This window comes from Watersipora subatra, chromosome 8 (genome assembly GCF_963576615.1).
Source record: "Watersipora subatra chromosome 8, tzWatSuba1.1, whole genome shotgun sequence".
Lineage (NCBI taxonomy): Eukaryota > Metazoa > Bryozoa > Gymnolaemata > Cheilostomatida > Watersiporidae > Watersipora > Watersipora subatra.
In genome coordinates, this window is record NC_088715.1 from 48,714,800 (window position 1) to 48,733,391 (window position 18,592).

An 18,592-nucleotide genomic window follows, 5' to 3' on the forward strand; every position below is an offset into this window, starting at 1 on the left:
AGGCAGAGCTGTATTTTTGACTAGCTTAAACCATAACTGCAACATACCACTTTTATTGTAGCTTCTAGGTAAATCAGACACGCTGACTCCAAATTTGTACTCAAAATAAAGATTGGTACGCTAACTTTCAAATTCATGAAGGGTTATTTTTAAGTGTTTCAATATCCGTCTCGAAAACAACACAATCGGCATAACAAGCTCCGTCCATAAATATTTGACGTAACCTAGCTTTTAGGAACGGAGGTTATGAATGTTTGGTCCAATTTAGAATGATAGAAATGGATGACTTAAAACCCATTATTATCTAAATTCAACTTTTAAATAATCTCAGTCTTTCTGAAAAGTAGATAAGCTATTTAACATTGAATATTTAAAAACGAGCTCAAACAGTGCAATAACAACGCCAGCTTGCGATAAAATCGCGCTTTTCTGAGCTCATTTTTCTGAATTTTGCTAAATTAAAGGGTGACACTGTATTTTTCAACTTTGTTCTATAGGGGAGTTCAATTGGGGGTGGAATTCATATAGAGGTGGGGGTCCAAATAGACGATTTACAATACTCTCACTTGTATGGGGACAAGTTTGAATGATTTTAGCACACAAATTTTTAGTATAGTTATAAATTTTAAAATCATCTGTTCAATTTTGTGAATATTTTTTGAAAACTCTCCCAATGTAAAATCAATATTTGTCTAAACTTTACAACTTGGCTTAGCACACTAGAAGGTTAATTTGTTGCGATGGTCACAAGCAGAAATTTGATTTTATTAGATTAAACTTTCCTTCACATGGTAAATAATGGAAATATATACTGTATTTATTATAGTGTAAATAAATGCAATCTTCACTAAACAAATTTAGTCAAACAACAAGCATGGGATATATGCTTCTGAAGTTTTCCTCTACATTCCAGCGTCCTCACATGTTAAAACACTGAGCAGGGTATAAAATTGGCTTCTATCTCATCACCTTTGTATAGTCCCAAATAGAGTTGCCTTCTTCTCTTTAACCAAGTCTTTTAAAAGGTCCCAATCAACATGCTGACCTGCCCTTTCATCCAGTTTTTGCAGAGAACTTCGATTCGACATCCGTTCTTCATTCAGCTGTAAATTTACACAAATGTACTGACATGTTATTTTACAACCACTGCTCACAGCACTCACCTTAAGAAACTTATGTCAGAGTAAGCTGAATGATTATATATATCAAAAAGCTGTTCATATAATATGAGCTTCTGTCGCAGTGACTATATCCATCTCAAGTACTGCTGAACAAGCACCTGTTAATTATCAACGGATATTTGTTTGAGCATCTGGCAAAACTAAATTGGTATATATATATAGCTACATGTCTACCAATTATACTAGGTTTAATTTATTTTAAGTTTGTTATTCTTTATTAATCAGAACAGGGAGGTCAAAAGGTTATCTACAGATGTTTTCACAAAGGTTTTCTATGGAGGTTTAAGCTTTTGAAATATACATGTATTTGTGAATAACCTGCTAAAGGCTTTTGGTATGCCATATTTATGCACTGAGATTTACGCGCAGAGCAGGATTGCTTAAGTTAGGATTGTGATGTCATCCTTTTTACATATACACCCTTTTAGGTTGTAATTGAGCTATAGCTTGTTTATGAAAAAGAACGCAAATCAACTTTCAGCATCAAAACAATTGTAATCACCTGCGAGCACCTTAAACACCTGTGACTACCAATAACACCTATGGACACATTAAAGACCTGTGGGTACTGAAAACACTTGCTAGCACCAGTAGGTGCCTAAAACATATGTGAGCACCTACAACACCTATGAGAAAGTGTTAGATGTGAGTGAATAGAGCAGATATGACCACCTCCAGAACCAGTAAGTACCCAAAAAATCTTTGAGTACCTACAAAGTGTATGAGTGCTTAAAACACCTTTGAGTACATTTAACGGATGTAAGCATCTAAAAAATTTGAGAGCTTATGAAACACGTATGAACATTCCCACCTCATTCAGTTTTCCTTCATTCGTCAGATAGAGGTAATATATGTTCTTAAATCTGTCAATAGTTTTCCTGTCTTTATCAGTCAACTTCAGTGCAGCATTAATATTTTTCCCTGTGATGACATGTCCATGCACAAAGTTGAACAACTCGAGGACATCACTAACTTTGGCCACTACAAACATACACCACAAACAATCACTTGTTGATCTTACATATTATTATGTTAGTTTAAACCACAAAGTCTTGTTAAAACAGACACAGATATTTGATCAATCAACTTTGAAAACCTTTTACTGAAATGTGTCAATATTGCAGTGTACCCAGTCATCAACTTACGACTGTGGTATGTGTTAACTGATATGTTATAAATCATTCTGAAAATAAGATGTAACATAACAATAAGATGAAACATTGAACATAATAATATTTACAACATGTTATGGTTCTCTCTATGTTATTTAGTATATCATATATAATATGTTAGCTAAACAAATATGTCCCCACCTCTTCCGAAACGTCTTTTCTCATTTTCCTTCTCTTCTTCAGCTGTAGCATGGCTAGTACTCGACATAGGCATTTCTACTGAAATAGGTATTAGAGTGTGTGCAGATTTATAATGATGGAAAACCTGGTGATGGTGTGGAGGTGCTCAATTCTTTTCACCTCATCCAAAACATAACATTAGTCAATTTGTCAGTTTCGGTTTTTGTTGGGTGAGTACAAATGCTAAAATTATTTTATGCTCAACAAGATTAAAAGGTCTGTAGCAATCAATGAGTGAAATGTTTTGACACAAGTTTATGTAAAAGCAAATCCTTAAGTAAAATTTTATCTCTGGTTCTGATCTGCATTTTTGAGAAGCCAACTGGTAACCATAGTCTTAGAAATGGCAGAAGTAACACAACTCCTTCATACATTAGAGCAAATCATGAAATATGGGAAAGCGATTTAAAAGGAAAAAAACTGCAAGAATAGGATTTAAAAAATAGTTAGAGTTGTCATTTCTTGTACTATTCTATGACTTGCTCTGCTATGCACTAATATATTCAATATAATATATCACAATGCTTGCCATATGATGGTTTGCTAGTTCTTCTAAAATTGCCTAGCTTAGTCCTAGTACTGGGTGCAGGATACCCTAACAAGGTAGTTATAATAACACATCAGCAGAGTATGTATTACAGTATAAACTATCTGTACCTAAAGGAAAACAAGAATCATATTTGTATGGGGTGCTACATCGTATTGAGTTTACTTGACTAAAGCTAATTCATAACTTACTCTCCCACAGTTCATAGGATAATTCAACTGGAAAATATTTATCATAATAAAAGTGGCACTTGTATAAAACCAGACTTGGAGGTTAGGATAAAATTATACACTGAACCAGACATAAGCTGGCAACATTTATCTCTGTAGACCAACACTCTAGCACCTGCACCAACCACCTGCTTTCCAGCAGTTTGGAATGAGTGTGGGAACAGTTATTCTCTGTACCTTATACTTTATCGTGTATTATTAAGTACAAAAGACAGTGTGAAGGTGAGTCCCTGACATCAACTAGTGTCTATGTTATACGATCTCATTACCATTACATTATCTTTTAGCTATTAATTAATTGAGAGAATATATTTAGCTATTAATTATCTAACAGAGAGACAATAATGATCTAGCAAACTTAAAATAGTCATGTTCTGATGTAGATTTAAGGAAAAGGTTCCCTAAATGTGTGACCACAGAATTAAATAAGAAAAGTTAAGGCTGTTTTGTAACATCTACTCACGTGATGTGATAGTTGTCTGAGAGTTGCCAATATAAATGATAAATGGTAGAGGAACAGTCTTCAGTAGCATTCCATTTGTGCATTCAAATCCATCTGTGAAACAGTAAAAAGACATTGATAAATATATATAAAAATGTTACTAGTTGCTCTCAGGTATATATTCAGCTTCTAAAACTTACACATTGTTGATGTGTATGTATTTTTTAAAATACAGAGTTGCTCATAATAAGATAAAAGTTTCAACAGAATGGACATGCTAACATATACAGAACAATTTATCAGCTCTGACTGTTAATCACAGCTTAGTGACTTTACAGTGCATATCAGGAGACACAATGTATTGCAGGAGAATAAAACTCCTACCGAAAAGTCAAAGGTCAAAATTTGCCAAGTCAAACGCTTTTCCGAAGCTACCTGATGCCAGCAAAAGTTAAAAAGATCAAACAGACCGAGTAGACTATTGACTTATGGCAGTTACATAATACTCTCGGAACTAACTTTACATCAGCAACTTAAGCATAGTGTCTCTAACCAGTGGTATGGAGTTCACAGATGCTCCCGGTTTCTCTTTGCACCGTGTTGGTGAATTCTCTAACTGTACTATTAAGTAAGAAAGGAAACACTAAGCGTTTGGAGTCACAGATGAGTTTGACAACTTCTCCCACAATTTGCCCTAAAATGAAAATAGTATCAAATTGATCATACACTTTGTTGAACCAGTATTTGTCAAAAAAAACATTTTGATTTTCGATCTTGTTTGCCAAGTAAGAACCTGTGAGCCACCAAATATTGGTGGTCACCAACCATGACCTTTGATATCGCAAATCGCAAAATGAAAACTGAATAGACTTATTTATATGCAAAATGCACTTTGATTGGTCAACAATAGTAAATATAGATAAACAACAGCTCTCCTTTATAAAAAATTTACAAGACTGTAAGTCTTGTAATCACAGTTTAAATTACCAAGAAACTTTATTTCTCATATATATCTGGACATAAGTCTATCTCGCATATCAGGCAACTCTAAAATACCACCATGAAATCAGGGAAATTGTTAAAATTCGTAAATAAGCAGACACTATAAATCGTAACACGCCGCAGACATCTATCACAGCAAAAAGTTGCAAAAATGTATCAACTTTTGTAGGCTTAAAACAAAACATTTCTGGTTGTTGAACAGTTGTATAATGAGCCTGTTGTGTCTTTTCTTAAACATAAATAAACTATCATATGCTTGCCTTGAGCCAATGAAACTATCATATGTTTGGCCAATGAAAACCATGTTAGCATTTCACACTGACCTTAGTTATCGTTGCAAAAACACTATTCATAGATACTTCTTCTTTGTGATGATCAGACGCATTACAACTATGTAGGTTTCACATATTGTATATCAATAGATGATTATCTAATGGGTTTTAGTAATAGTGACAGCGAGTGTTTAATTTTAACACAAACAATAATGAATAATGATAATAACTACAAAACTATAGCAATAGTGGATTTGCTCGATTATAGCTCGTGTGATTTTGAACATGCTCAAATTGTTAACCATGGTAATATGAAAAGGACAAAAAGTGTCCAAACTCATTCTGGAACACGTTTGTAGCCTTTTTATAGCATCAGATGATATAAAATTTTATGCTAATTAATTTGGTCAAATGTCATGACAATGTATGCTCCGATATCAAATATCTAGTTACACTGAATATTTAATTGTCTCGGTAAAAGATTTATTCGATAGCGAAGGAGTTAATGCTAGTAATAACAATTATTAAAGAAGCAATATAAAACATTCATTTATTTTATGGGTAAATCAGACAGTTCTTTGATAAAATCGTTTTAGTATTGTATTTGTAAATGTATTTAGTTGTCTCGGTAAAATGTAAAAGATTAACTTGATAGTGAAATAGTTAATGCTAGTGTTAACAATTATTAAAGAAGCAGTGTAAAACATTCATTATCTAATGGGTAAATCAGACATTGCTTTGATAATTTTTTTTACCTGTAGTAGCGTTATTATTAATGCAATTGCTTATGACACCCGTAAACGCTAGCGATCATGTGTTTGGCCAACCAACCATAGCCGTTATTGCAGTCATAGCGCATTATTATCAAACAAGATCTGCTTTATGTAAATGTTCAATCTCTTATGTGAGAACAAAATCTGGGCAAAAAGAAGCTAGGCCTACATGTATCAGTTTTGTTGCATTTTTTAATGAATTTTCCCATGTGACTTTTCTTCAAGTGCAAACCATCGCTACAATTCAAAACAAATTTTAATTAAATGGGTTAAGTGATTCACATGTTTAAGCATGGTTTGAGTTGTAATTGTTGAAGTTAAGTTAGCACAATGTCATCTATTTTTCCTTCAATCAGAGTTACAGGCGTATAAACTGGACCCCCTGAGTTTGTTAAAAACCTTTCATTCTAAAACCTGCTTAGGTGCGAGGACATACTCTACTGACATTGAATCTGACTAGAACAGATTATGTAACTTCACACAATCCAATTAAAGTGTTAATCAAATTAGTAGAATATTCCCCCACATACGGAACAAAGTTCCACTCAGCAAGCAAATTAGGAAAAGCACTTTTCATCAAGTTTTCAATGTTTTAGTAGCTATTGATAATAAGTTTTAATGCAAACTTAAATTTTACTATATGATGACTATATGTCTATATATTTTGCTATAGATTCTACTATAAGATGAAGGCAAACAGTGTGTATAGAAAACAACAGTAAATTTTACCTTCGTATCTAAACACTTGTGGAGGTGTCGGTCCATAAGACAAGTCAATTGGATCCTCTTTTTCCTCAACTGTTACAGTTGATGTTGTTTCAGCATATGCTGGTGCTACTGAGGGCATCTCACTAGTGATGGAATAGTTTACTGGCCAAGACCTTTTTCGTTTAGAACGGTTGGTAATTAGGCTTGAGTTTGATGTTGAAGTTGATGGATATGTTAGAGTGTATGGAGCAGAAGGTGAAACTGTATGTGTTGATGAAACTTGAGAGGGCTCAATTCCTTCTGACGTTAGTGACTCGAAAGACAGAGGCGGATTCTGCCCTAAACTTGGAGCACTTTCTGAACTTAAAGTCAAGAAATCTGGTGGTTTGGAGTTGCTTAAACGGTAGTCTGGATATGATGTTTCTAAGCTTGTAGTAGGTAGAAAAGGACTGGTAGAGTTTTCTGCTAAGTTATGGGTTTGAGGGAAATAAGGAGTTTGAACACCCATTTGAAAGTCAACTGCAGGTTGATGAAAAGAGGTAAGGGATGCATCGGGCGTTGTAGATTGTTGTGTTGCCATTTGAAAATGCAACGCATTTGGGAAGAAAATAGCATTTTTGGAAACAGGTTGATTTGCTTGTGATACTTTTACGGATGTGAAAGCTGATCTCCTGCTTGAACTGCCTTCTAATGGTATTGGCTCTACTTGTAGGGCAGAACTAAAATATTCTGAAGTAAGTGTGTGGGAATTGTGTTGGACTGACGCAGCAAGAAGGTTATCATTTGGTGTGATTACCATGGAGTATAAACTATCAATGAAACTTTCAGAAAACTCTTTTCCTGCAACATATTCCAGTGCTGTTTTTCCTTTATTATCTAGTAGCATCTTCAGAGCATCTTTACTCTCTGGTGATATGGATTCAAGTATACAGTTCATTATGTCTGCCTGTCCATAAATGCTAGCCCAGTGTAATGCTGTCCGGTTATTTTTCTCTTGTTGCAAAAGCAGCCTATCCTTACTCTCAGATGATATGGAGTCTAGTATACACTTCACTATGTCTGTATGTCCATTAATGCTAGCACAGTGTAATGTTGTACAGTTATCATTATCTTGTTGTAAAAGCAGCCTATCCTTACTCTCAGATGATATGGAGTCTAGTATACACTTCACTATGTCTGTATGTCCCTTAATGCTAGCAAAGTGTAATGCTGTCGTTTTGTCATCATCTCGTTGTAAAAACAGCCTATCCTTACCCTCTGATGATATAGAGTCTAGTATACACTTCACTATGTCTATATGTCCATTTCTGCTAGCATAGTGTAATGCTGTACAGTTGTCATCAACTTGTTGTAAAAGTAGCTTATCCTTACTCTCTGATGATATAGAGTCTAGTATACACTTCGCTATGTCTGTATGTCCATGAGCGCTAGCATAGTGTAATGCTGTCCAGTTGCCATCATCTTGTTGTAAAAGTAGCTTATCCTTATTCTCTGATGATATGGAGTCTAGTATACACTTCACTATGTCTGTATGTCCATGAGCGCTAGCATAGTGTAATGCTGTCCAGTTGCCATCATCTTGTTGTAAAAGTAGCTTATCCTTATTCTCTGATGATATGGAGTCTAGTATACACTTCACTATGTCTGTATGTCCATTTCTGCTAGCATAGTGTAATGCTGTCCAGTTGTCATCATCTTGTTGTAAAAGTAGCTTATCCTTATTCTCTGATGATATGGAGTCTAGTATACACTTCACTATGTCTATATGTCCATTTCTGCTAGCATAGTGTAATGCTGTACAGTTGTCATCAAATTGTTGTAAAAGTAGCTTATCCTTATTCTCTGATGATATGGAGCCTACTATACACTTCACTATGCCTGTATGTCTCTCAATGATAGCATAGTGTAATGCTGTCCAGTTGTCATCAACTTGTTGTAAAAGTAGCTTATCCTTACTCTCTGGTGATATGGAGCCTAGTATACACTTTACTATGTCTGCATGTCCCTCCCTGCTAGCATATTGTAATGCTGTCCAGTTTTCATCATCTTGTTGTAAAAGTAGCTTATCCTTATTCTCTGATGATATGGCGTCTAGTATACACTTCACTATGTCTGTATGTCCCCCACTGCTAGCACAGTGTAATGCAGTACAGTTGTCATCAACTTGTTGTAAAAGTAGCTTATCCTTACTCTCTGGTGATATGGAGCCTAGTATACACTTTACTATGTCTGTATGTCCCTCCCTGCTAGCATATTGTAATGCTGTCCAGTTGTCATCATCTTGTTGTAAAAGTAGCTTATCCTTATTCGCTGATGATATGGCGTCTAGTATACACTTCACTATGTCTGTATGTCCCCCACTGCTAGCACGATGTAATGCTGTCCAGTTGTCATCACCTTGTTGTAAAAGTAGCTTATCCTTACTCTCTGATGGTATGGAGCCTAGTATACACTTCACTTTGTCTGTATGTCCTTTTTTTGCGCTAGCAGTGTGTAAAGCAGTTACTCCAATACTATTTTTTATCATTAGCAGATTATCTCTATCTTCTTTTGATATGGAGTCTAGTAAATGTTTAAGAAGTGGTGTGTGTCCTAGGCTACTAACCGAGTGCAATGGTGTTTCACCCTTTTCATCACAAACATTAAGAAGTTCGCCTAGGCGATCTGCTGAAGTATGACTCATAAAACATGTTAGTAAATCTGTGTCATTTCTCTTAACAGCAGCATGAATGAATCTCACCCCTTTGTTACATAGAGACTTCATTATCACAAAGACTTCCTCTCTGTCCACATTCTGCAAGTAGCTATCTAGTTGAGTCACTGTAAGATGAGTCACTGTTGACTCCTCAACGTAAGACTTTAAAACTCTGGCAAGGTTATCCCCAGCTGTTAAAGAGCTCTCCATGCTTATCACTGTCTATATAGAGAAGTTCTGTTGCTTGGACCTTCTACAACATCCCCATGTAGCAACTAAATACTTTGGGTGTAGTGAAGTTTGGTAAGAAACATTAATATAATATGAGTAATGCTGATGTAGGGCCATAGCTATAATACTCGTGTTTCTCACTCTCTGATGGAATATTTGTAAGGCTGGGCGGTTTTGGGCACCAACAGTATACCGAGACAGCACCTGTTTAAACCGATACCGTACCGCATACCGACATTGAGAGAACAACTCCCAAAAACATACGGTTCAGTTTACACACCGACAAATACAGCAAAATGAGACAAAACCGCATGAATTTTTGGGAATTGTGTTCTACCTACCATTGCTACGCAGCACTAGCCAGCTCTACTTGAGTACAGGGTCCCTTTGTACAAGGGATGGCACTTGGATTGCACAATCCACCTGTTGGTTCATTCCACCACTCTTAACTTAAAAGTTGGATATTGTGTATTCTTTACTTTAGGCGAGCGTGTAGAAAGCGAGCATAGAATACAGAATCACAGACACACATAAAATCATGTACCATGTTTGTTGAGAATAAACCCAGCTCTTCAGCAATGAACGACAATTTAATTTATTTATATATGTAATTACAAATACCGTATATTAAACATCATTCAACTTGACAGCGTTTACTGCAATCCTACATGCATCTACAAATAAATTGTGTGCTTATTAATAACTAACATGGAAGAAGCAAGCAGCGTGGTTTCTGTAATGTACCAATGTTTGTATTCATTGATTATTCATGATCATCACACCTGTATGTCAGCTGATGCAACACATTATGTGAATCAACAGTTTTTACAAGCTAGTGCAGAAATGTTTCTTTGTTATGCTTTCAGTGTGGCAATCTATAACATTGTTTCTCTTATTGTGTGTCGTCTGATTCATTGCTGACTTGTTTGTGACAAAATCTTTCAGTGAAATAAATTAGTCTAGTTTAACACAGCAAACAGTCAAGAAGCTCCCTGTGCATTTCTAATGATAATTAACGTATAAATGAATACATTAAAGTTTCTACATCTAATGTAGTGTATCAAAGCATTGCCAAACTTCGGATTTCGATGATGTCGGTGTTAAAACTTCCGAATCTGCATTTTCGGTGATTTCAATGATGATGATGTCGGTGATAAAAACCCCAAATCAGCATCCTCGGTGTCTTCACCTACCAATGATGACAAAAATCAATTAGAGTACGAACTACAAACTAAACAGAAACATAAAATATAGAGCAGTCCGCGAACGTGAGGAGAGTGAAGAGCGAAGAGTAAAAATTTTGCAAGCAACAATGTCTATATCAGTAATTGTCATTCTAAAAGCTTTGAACAATGTCTATATCATAAAATTTTGTTCTTGAGAGCTTAAAAAAAATAACGTACATTATAAAAATGATAGATTTTATTTAAGTTCAGGCAGTTAGTTAAGTGCAGACTGGGAACAAAACTCCTAATGATAAGGAATTAATTATTACAATTAAAGAGATAATGCAACTGACAAAATGTATGGTTTGGAAATTATCATTGACAGTCATAACAAACACGAAAATTTTGAGTTCGAGTCTTGAATAAATAATATTCTCATTAATTCTGCTGCCTAGCTAGTATTTCCTATTCATTTAGATTTATAAAAAAATAGTACGAACAATAAAACTGCAATAACTGGCAAGTCAATGTTCAAGGCTGTCCATCTGATTAGCATCAATCTCTATTGAATCAAAAATAAAACAAATGATGATCCGCACCCATGGATACGATAGATTTAGACTTAGAGATTAGAATAAAAATCAAATGCCTCCCAGCCATACCAACTAATGCATCAAGTCCTGACACAAACCTTGAGTGTGACCATTCATGACCTGACATCGAGTATAATAAGAAACAATGAAGCATTTACCTTCTGCGAGACTCTCGCCGTCCATTCTAGCATGACGACTCTTCTTCCTGCAAAGGATGGCCCCCCTGCGACGAAACATCATCTCCATCCACCAATCAATCTGCTCTATTTTGGAGCCACTTTTACCATGTGACAACGAATGCTCGGTCTACCTGAGTGCGTACCGATATCGCGTGAATGTTCACATAATTGTTCGATATTCTCAGTGCGTGAACGACCGAACTGAACCGCGCGGTTCCATTGTGACGTTTTTACCGCTCGGTTTTAAAAGCAAGTACCGCAAAATAACGGTAATACCGACACACCGCCCAGCTTTAAGTATTTGTATCATATTGACTGAGGCATTATCTAGCTCAAGCAAAAACTTCCAAAAAACCTTTTTATTTAGCAAGTATAGCAAATACGCTACAATTTGGGACAATTTCAGAGAGAATCCAACAGCTAAATGTATGCTCAATGATGACTCTTAAGAATGTGCCATCACCTTACTAAGTAGTTAATTATTTTTAATCTCTATCAAATAGCCACAAGGATGTCAACAACTGTGCTACAAGGATGCTTTCAGTTGACAAAAATAGGCATCTTTTTTCAAAGATATCTGCCAAAAACACTATGCCAGCTAATACAAAATTGAAACGAGGCATGTGATGTATCTTAGTAACTACTTCATGTTTGAACTTATGGAAAAGTACTAGGACTATGTAACTATGGGAATATACTACAGATTTGCCTTTTAGGTCTTTCGTGTGGCTAGTACTGTCTTTTAAAACTAACTAAACATATATTATAATGCACCAACTTCTTGAGCGTCTTATACTTGAAGGTATTACAGAAATTGCATGACATGACCTGGTTTTTTATCCTTGACTGCATTCATGCTTGCAGCGGTCCTCCTTATACTCACTAAATAGAATAAGCGCTGTGGCACTAAATGTTCACTGCTATTATTGGGCTGTGCAATATGATGTAAAAATCCCAAATGAAGCTTTTGGAAAATGGAATTTTTGGTTTAACTTATTGGAAAATGGAATTCCCAAAACATGTATTTAGTCATGTACGGTAAATCAAGCGAAACATCCACGCCACGTTTTTATACAAAACTACATGTAGCTAGCTGCAGCAGACCTAGCATTTTTTTGAAGATGTATCTCTAAAGAACAAGTCAAATAGTGGTTAACATTTGAAGACTGATGCACTGAACAACATCAGGCTGTGTTTTTTAGCCGGCCAGAATATCTTCACTATTGTAAGTAGAAGTTGATGGAAAGATATCAGTAACAGGAAACAGAAGTATAAGGTCTGAAGTTACACAAAACTGATTTTAAGCAGCAGATTATTTCTAATTTTAAACAATAATCAGTCTCTGACACTTTTGCTGCATGAAAAGTAGGTGTGGTGGGCAAATGTTTTGAGGTTTCATGTCAAATTTATAACGTTCCTTCTGACTTTGCTACTTTGAGGTTCTAAATGAGGTAATCTAAGATCCATGATTTATTTGTTGTTTTGCATTTTAAATAATAGCGAACTACGCTGAATGCTCAGCAACGGGTTTATCTTGTATTAGTTTAGCAATAGAACGAGTAGTATTTTAAAGGGCAAACATGCAATAGTCGTATTTCAATGGACAGACACAAAACAGTCAGCAAGAAAAACCAAAATGAAGAGGAGATGAACACAGAGTCTCGTAATTCACCTTACTAAAGATGGACATTGATAATCACTAAGCTAAAATATGTGTCAAATTGACAATAGTTCCTGTTTGTCAGAATTTATAATAGCATGTCTAAATATAGCTTGGACCATGTTTCATTTACAAACTTTCTAAAATCAACATAAATATGTACTTACTGTTCTGTAAAACCTTTGAAGTAAACAGTGTAATTATGCTAACCTCAGCTGTGCCTATCCCCTCCCTCTAGTAGCGCTAGTGCAACTGAAACTAGTTTACAAGGCTAAATGACGTGGGAAAAATATTATTTTCCAATGGCTCACATGATGTTGACTTTGCATTCATAGCGATGACTCCAGTAGCTCCTTTGTATACCAGTACCACGCTTGATTGATTTTTATCAAAGCGCTCGACCAACAAGTTCTGAGTTGTACCTATCTTGAAAAAGTTAACAGGCAGATCATGAAATGCATATACAGCATATCATAAATGTTTCAATAATGTTTTGGTGTAAGTTCAACTAGATACTAGGGTTTACCCACATTTTCAGCCACCAAGACCAACAAAAAAACTCGAAATGTTTGCAAAATATTTACCAAAAGGAATTGGCAAATCAGAGTAGATCCTAAACGGCAATATGAATATGAAAAGTGAACTTTCTGAATGAGCCAACCGGATAAAAGTGAAAGTCAGTTTGTTTTAGAATTGATCAATCAGAAAAGGTAAGCAATGCTCTGAAGATCCTCCAGAAAAAGAGCAGCAAATATTGAAACCTTTAGCCAATTGCAGATCTCAACAAAAGATTCACGCAACCGGAAGCTTGACACTGAATGTTTAATCACCGAAATACTAAATTCTGGCTGATTGGTGACGCCTATTCGATCACCTACTGACTACTCTATACTACTCACACTATATAACTATGTTAAATCTGTTCAGTTTTCAGCTGGAAGATCTAAAACATTAACCAAAAGTTCTTATACATAAAAGCAAAACAAGAGTTCATGATCTTTATAAATAGCAAATGTTAGACAATTTTATATCTTCTAGTTTGTGTGAAGGAAGAATTTAGTGATAGTGCAGTCTTGATGTAATTCTATAACCACCATTCACGGACTAATGCGAGACATATACATACATCACAGACTGTGTGGTATTTGCGTTATCTGCTTCAACCTTGCCCGAGTACTTAAAGGATTGCTGTCACAAAGTGGTAACCTAGCCAGCACACTTCTAACCTTAGACTGTAGATTACAACACTAGTCTTCAAGTATTACTAGAGATGATATTATTTTCCTATGAACTTTTATTACTTAGTATCATTGTAAGGTTATAACATAAAAAATTGTATGAAGCATTAAACGTTATGGTAAAAGTTGGCCACGTTTCTGATATCGGCTTCGAGACCCTTCGAGAGGTAATTGTACTGGATTAGAGCTGAGATGGTTAGCAACAGTCCTTATATTTATGAAACTGCTCTCTGTAATCAATAAAGCAAGAAAAGTAATAAAAGTTATTTATAACAATCTATAAATGAAAACATACAAACATTCACGTTAAAACTGACAATAACTTATCTTGATTATTAAAAGAAACTAGACTGTCATGATTACGCCACAATCAGAAGAAAAAATAAGCTGTTTTACACTACATATGTGTTTACTTACAATAAAGTTTCTAATTGCTCTCACACCAGTGTATTAAAAGAGTGGTAGTGTATAAAACACTCATGCTGGTTAAAAGTAACATATAACACTGGGCCAACACTATGCAGCACAACTTGCTTTCTGTATGTCTCAATTTCAACTGCCCTACCATAATTAACGTAAAGCTTGCTATGGCTAACACCCAAAAGCTAAAAGATTATGAAGTGTTGCTATATTCTTGGTAACAAGTGAAACAAAGATATACCATAATAGAAACGCCAATTATATACTACTACACTAGACTAATACACTAGAGGGCTAGACTTTACCAAGATATAGCAAAAATTCAAGTAGTAAGATGCCAGTTGCAAACCGCTTGACCTGAAACCTGAATTAATGGAAATAAAGCCCATGTCAGACATGTCAGTCAAGTATGCAATAAATAAAAGTTCGTTCAGTCTAGTTCGAGGGAAAAAGGGTTAATCACATGCAAACGTTAGGGATAACTACACATCAGTACTTAACGTTGGGACTTATACGCTTAGCTAACGATACTTCTACGACTCATCTATGGGAACCAGCGAGGCTATCCGGTGTACACCTCTCGTTATTGTTACACTACCTGCTCCTTTGAACTCATTGACCTTCTCGCCAACTCTAAAATTCTTATAAGTCAACTCTACCTTCCTCACCCTTCCATCTCGTCCACGAAAAGCAGTCTTCACCCGAGACACATAATACCTTCTTTTAAGGGAGTTACTATCTGCAACCACTACCACATCTCTTTCCCTGAAGTCTTCACTACTTTTCTGCCATTTAGGCTGGAAGACTATTGTAGGAACATACAAATCACTCTAATGCTTCCAAAAAGTCTGAAACACATGTTCTATAAGCTGATGGGTTTGCTTTGTAGTCTGAACATCTTTCCAATTACCTGGATTTCTGGACATTGATCTTCCTAACAATAAACAGTTGGGAGTTAGAATTGTATTGGTCGAATCATCACTAGATATTACGTATATGTCCGCATTTCTGCTTGCGTCCATATTCCTCCATAAAAACCTGTAGCAGTGCATTTCTATAGGCTCTAGGAAGATTGAATTATACATATTTCCCATGTCCCCAGCAACTGACACCTCATTCTTTCTCCATCTAAACAAAACTCCCAACAAGTTGTTCATATAACAATCAAGCCCTTTCACTAAAGCAGAATTGAGTGAAACACTATGAAAAGCCTGGCTAGAGTTGAACACAATTTGGACCGGTGTGGAACTAGCCTTGGGATTCTTCACGACCAAATGAGACAAGTAGAACACAGGACCTTTCCAATGCTGTATTTTCTCTTGAGTAAGCTTCTTGGCAACACCACGTGAAGCCATATCTTGTATTTGCTCTTGATATACCTTGGACTAGGTAGGATCATTCTTTAGATTACACTCTGTATTTGCAAGAGTGGCTTTTGCTGCTTGGTAGTTGTTTGGCAAGCCAGATGGGTCAACAATCCAAAAATATTCAGTTTTCTACCTGAGGTTGTCTTTATTATAGCAGAGATTTTCTCCTATCAAGCTTAATTCTTGTTCTTCTTGAAAAAAGTAAGTATGGCCAGCAACTGGGTACTTGGAACATTTACAATTACCACACTTTGGATTTACTTCTGTGCCCAACTCTTTACCTTCAATAAATATTTACATTTTGCATCGCACTGTTGTGGATGGTTTTTCGAACAGCATATGAGAAGCAGTAGGCGTAAACTCAAAAAAGCTCTGCACGCTAATTCCTCTATCACTAACTACACCAAGCAAAGTGTTGAGACTGGTCTTCTCCCAGAGCAAAGGATGTGAACCCTGGAGACACATCTCAAACTCACCTTCCATAATGCTTAGATTAGTTGCTGCTTTAGCGACCTCTCTCTTAGGATGGAATCCAAATTAATCATTTCCTAGTGAAATGTCTACTATCTCAATTTCCTGTCTCGATAGTGCAACTGAGTTGTAATAGGGGAATAGCTTTTGTATAGTTTGCGTGTCTAACTTATATATATCTCCAGTGATGTCGTTCATGTCGAAGGCGATTATTTTCACAATCTTTCCCTTCGAACTGAGCAAGGAAACTTCATACTTGCATGTCTGGTATTGGTTTGCAATATTTCCCATGGATATAACTTCCAATTTCATGTTAGAGAGCCGTCTTGCCTTCAATCTCTTTGCAGCTTTATGAGTTATGTAAGATGCGTTGGATCCACCATCAAAAAATAGAGAAGTTTTGCGAGATGATGCTCCAGGGGCTTCAACGGCCATAATAGGTAGCAAAGCTACACTACTGTCTTGATTTGAATGGTAGCCTCTTGTGGTGGTAAATTTTGAAATGCTAGGGCTTGTTTTTTTGGATTCGTAGAGCAAATTAGTTCATGATGCTTATTTCCACAAAATCTACATACATCTGTCTTTTTACATTGACCACGCATATGACTGCCAAGGCAAACGAGACAAGATTTGTTTTTCCTAAGTTTTTCAATTCTCTCATCTAAAGGCATAATCAAAAATATTCTACAATCTTCGGTTTTATGTTTCACCGCATTTCTAGTGTGAATAACACAGTTGCTACATGTAGGTTGCGATGCATAATCGCTTGATCCAGCATCAACACTTGAATAAAACACTGTCTTCATAACATTACCATCTGCTTTTTGAGTTGATTGTCGTTCAGCTAAGCGCATAGCCACAGATCTTTCTTGTTCTAGAAACGACATGAAACTTGGGAATGGTTGAACCTGATCCTCAATAAAAAGTTTACTGTAAGTGTTCACCCATTGTCTTCTTATTTGAATTGGAAGAAGATCCGTCATGTTGTCTATGTGGGCAATTGTAATAGCCTTCAACCGCCTTACTTCTCCCAATTGGCTATAACACAACTCAATTTCATTCACAAACTGTATGAGTCCTCTAAAATCATCCTCTTTCACTCTAGGGAGCTTGCTTAGTTCACTATAGACTGACTGGACTGATAAGCTTACGTCACAGTAAACACTCTCCAAACATTCACACATCCTAGCATAAACATTGGGCTGTGTGACTATTATAGCTCGAACACATTCCAATGGTCTACCTCTCAAACTTTCTTTGAGGGCCCAAACTCTCTCCTCATCACTTGAATACTCCTGCTGTCCGTATCTCTTCCAAATAGCTCTGAACTCTGCCCACTTCTACCTATCACAATCAAAAATAAGGGACGAAGTTTTTTTAAATCTAGTTCTGTAAGAATTCGAACCAGAGGTGGGGTCTACATTGCTAGTAAGTGTGGCGTTATGAGCATGCTCATGAGCGTCGTCAGCGTACGCGGCTACTATTGACGTGTCAAGACGTGTACTGTCACTGGTCGGTATTAATGTAGACACTCTAGTATTCCAAGATTCGCGTGAACGGACGTCACTAGTATTGGAATGATATTGATTGGAAGGAACAGAAAGAGGTATGAACAAAACAGTTTCAGAATTTGGAGGGTCAGTCACAAGTGAAGTACCATTAGGTTTGTAAAAGGTGTTTGTTTGGTTTTGTATGTCATTAGAACTGGGCTGAATTACTGACATCTTACTAGCCTTACAATACTATGTTGCAATCTAGTCACCCTAATCTATATGTCATTAACTAGAGAGACAGAAAAAGAAAATTTATATAGTTGAGCTAACAAAAATTTGCTCTGTGCGAAAAAGCTGTCTCTTTTTGTAGCATCAGCTTCAAAATCATTCAACACAAAAGTATTTGACTCAATAGTGCTAATTAGCTCACTCACATAGGTGTCAATATTTTCCATCAGCTGAGCTCTTTGGTTCATCAATGTGTCTTTTCGGAACTCCCTCACTTTAGCTGTGATAGACGTATAGACCTCCTCTGTCTCCTCTAAGTATTCATCTAAGTCCTTGCCTCCCGC

The 18,592-nt window shown here is 36.1% G+C and overlaps 2 protein-coding genes across 3 annotated transcripts in view; both read right to left on the minus strand.

The window, feature by feature from the left end:
* Positions 1-751: 751 nt before the first annotated feature.
* LOC137402195 (uncharacterized) overlaps positions 752-18,592 on the minus strand; it is an 80,242-nt gene continuing 62,401 nt past the window's right edge. Inside the window, exons 4-6 of one of the 2 annotated variants that reach the window (XM_068088683.1) lie at positions 2,495-2,569; positions 1,993-2,162; positions 752-1,103 (exon numbers count right to left, since the gene is read on the minus strand). In XM_068088683.1, the coding sequence (XP_067944784.1) occupies positions 966-1,103; positions 1,993-2,162; positions 2,495-2,569 (383 nt within the window). In that variant the 3' untranslated portion in view covers positions 752-965. Of the gene's footprint in view, positions 1,104-1,992; positions 2,163-2,494; positions 2,573-18,592 lie in introns of both variants that reach the window. The other variant, XM_068088685.1, reaches the window with a different exon arrangement.
* LOC137401874 (ankyrin repeat domain-containing protein 50-like) lies at positions 4,301-9,387 on the minus strand. The gene is made up of 2 exons (XM_068088347.1): positions 6,529-9,387; positions 4,301-4,446 (listed from the first exon to the last, which is right to left on the minus strand). Exons 1-2 carry the CDS (start codon positions 9,269-9,271, stop codon positions 4,301-4,303), a joined length of 2,889 nt encoding a protein of 962 aa, XP_067944448.1. The 5' UTR covers positions 9,272-9,387.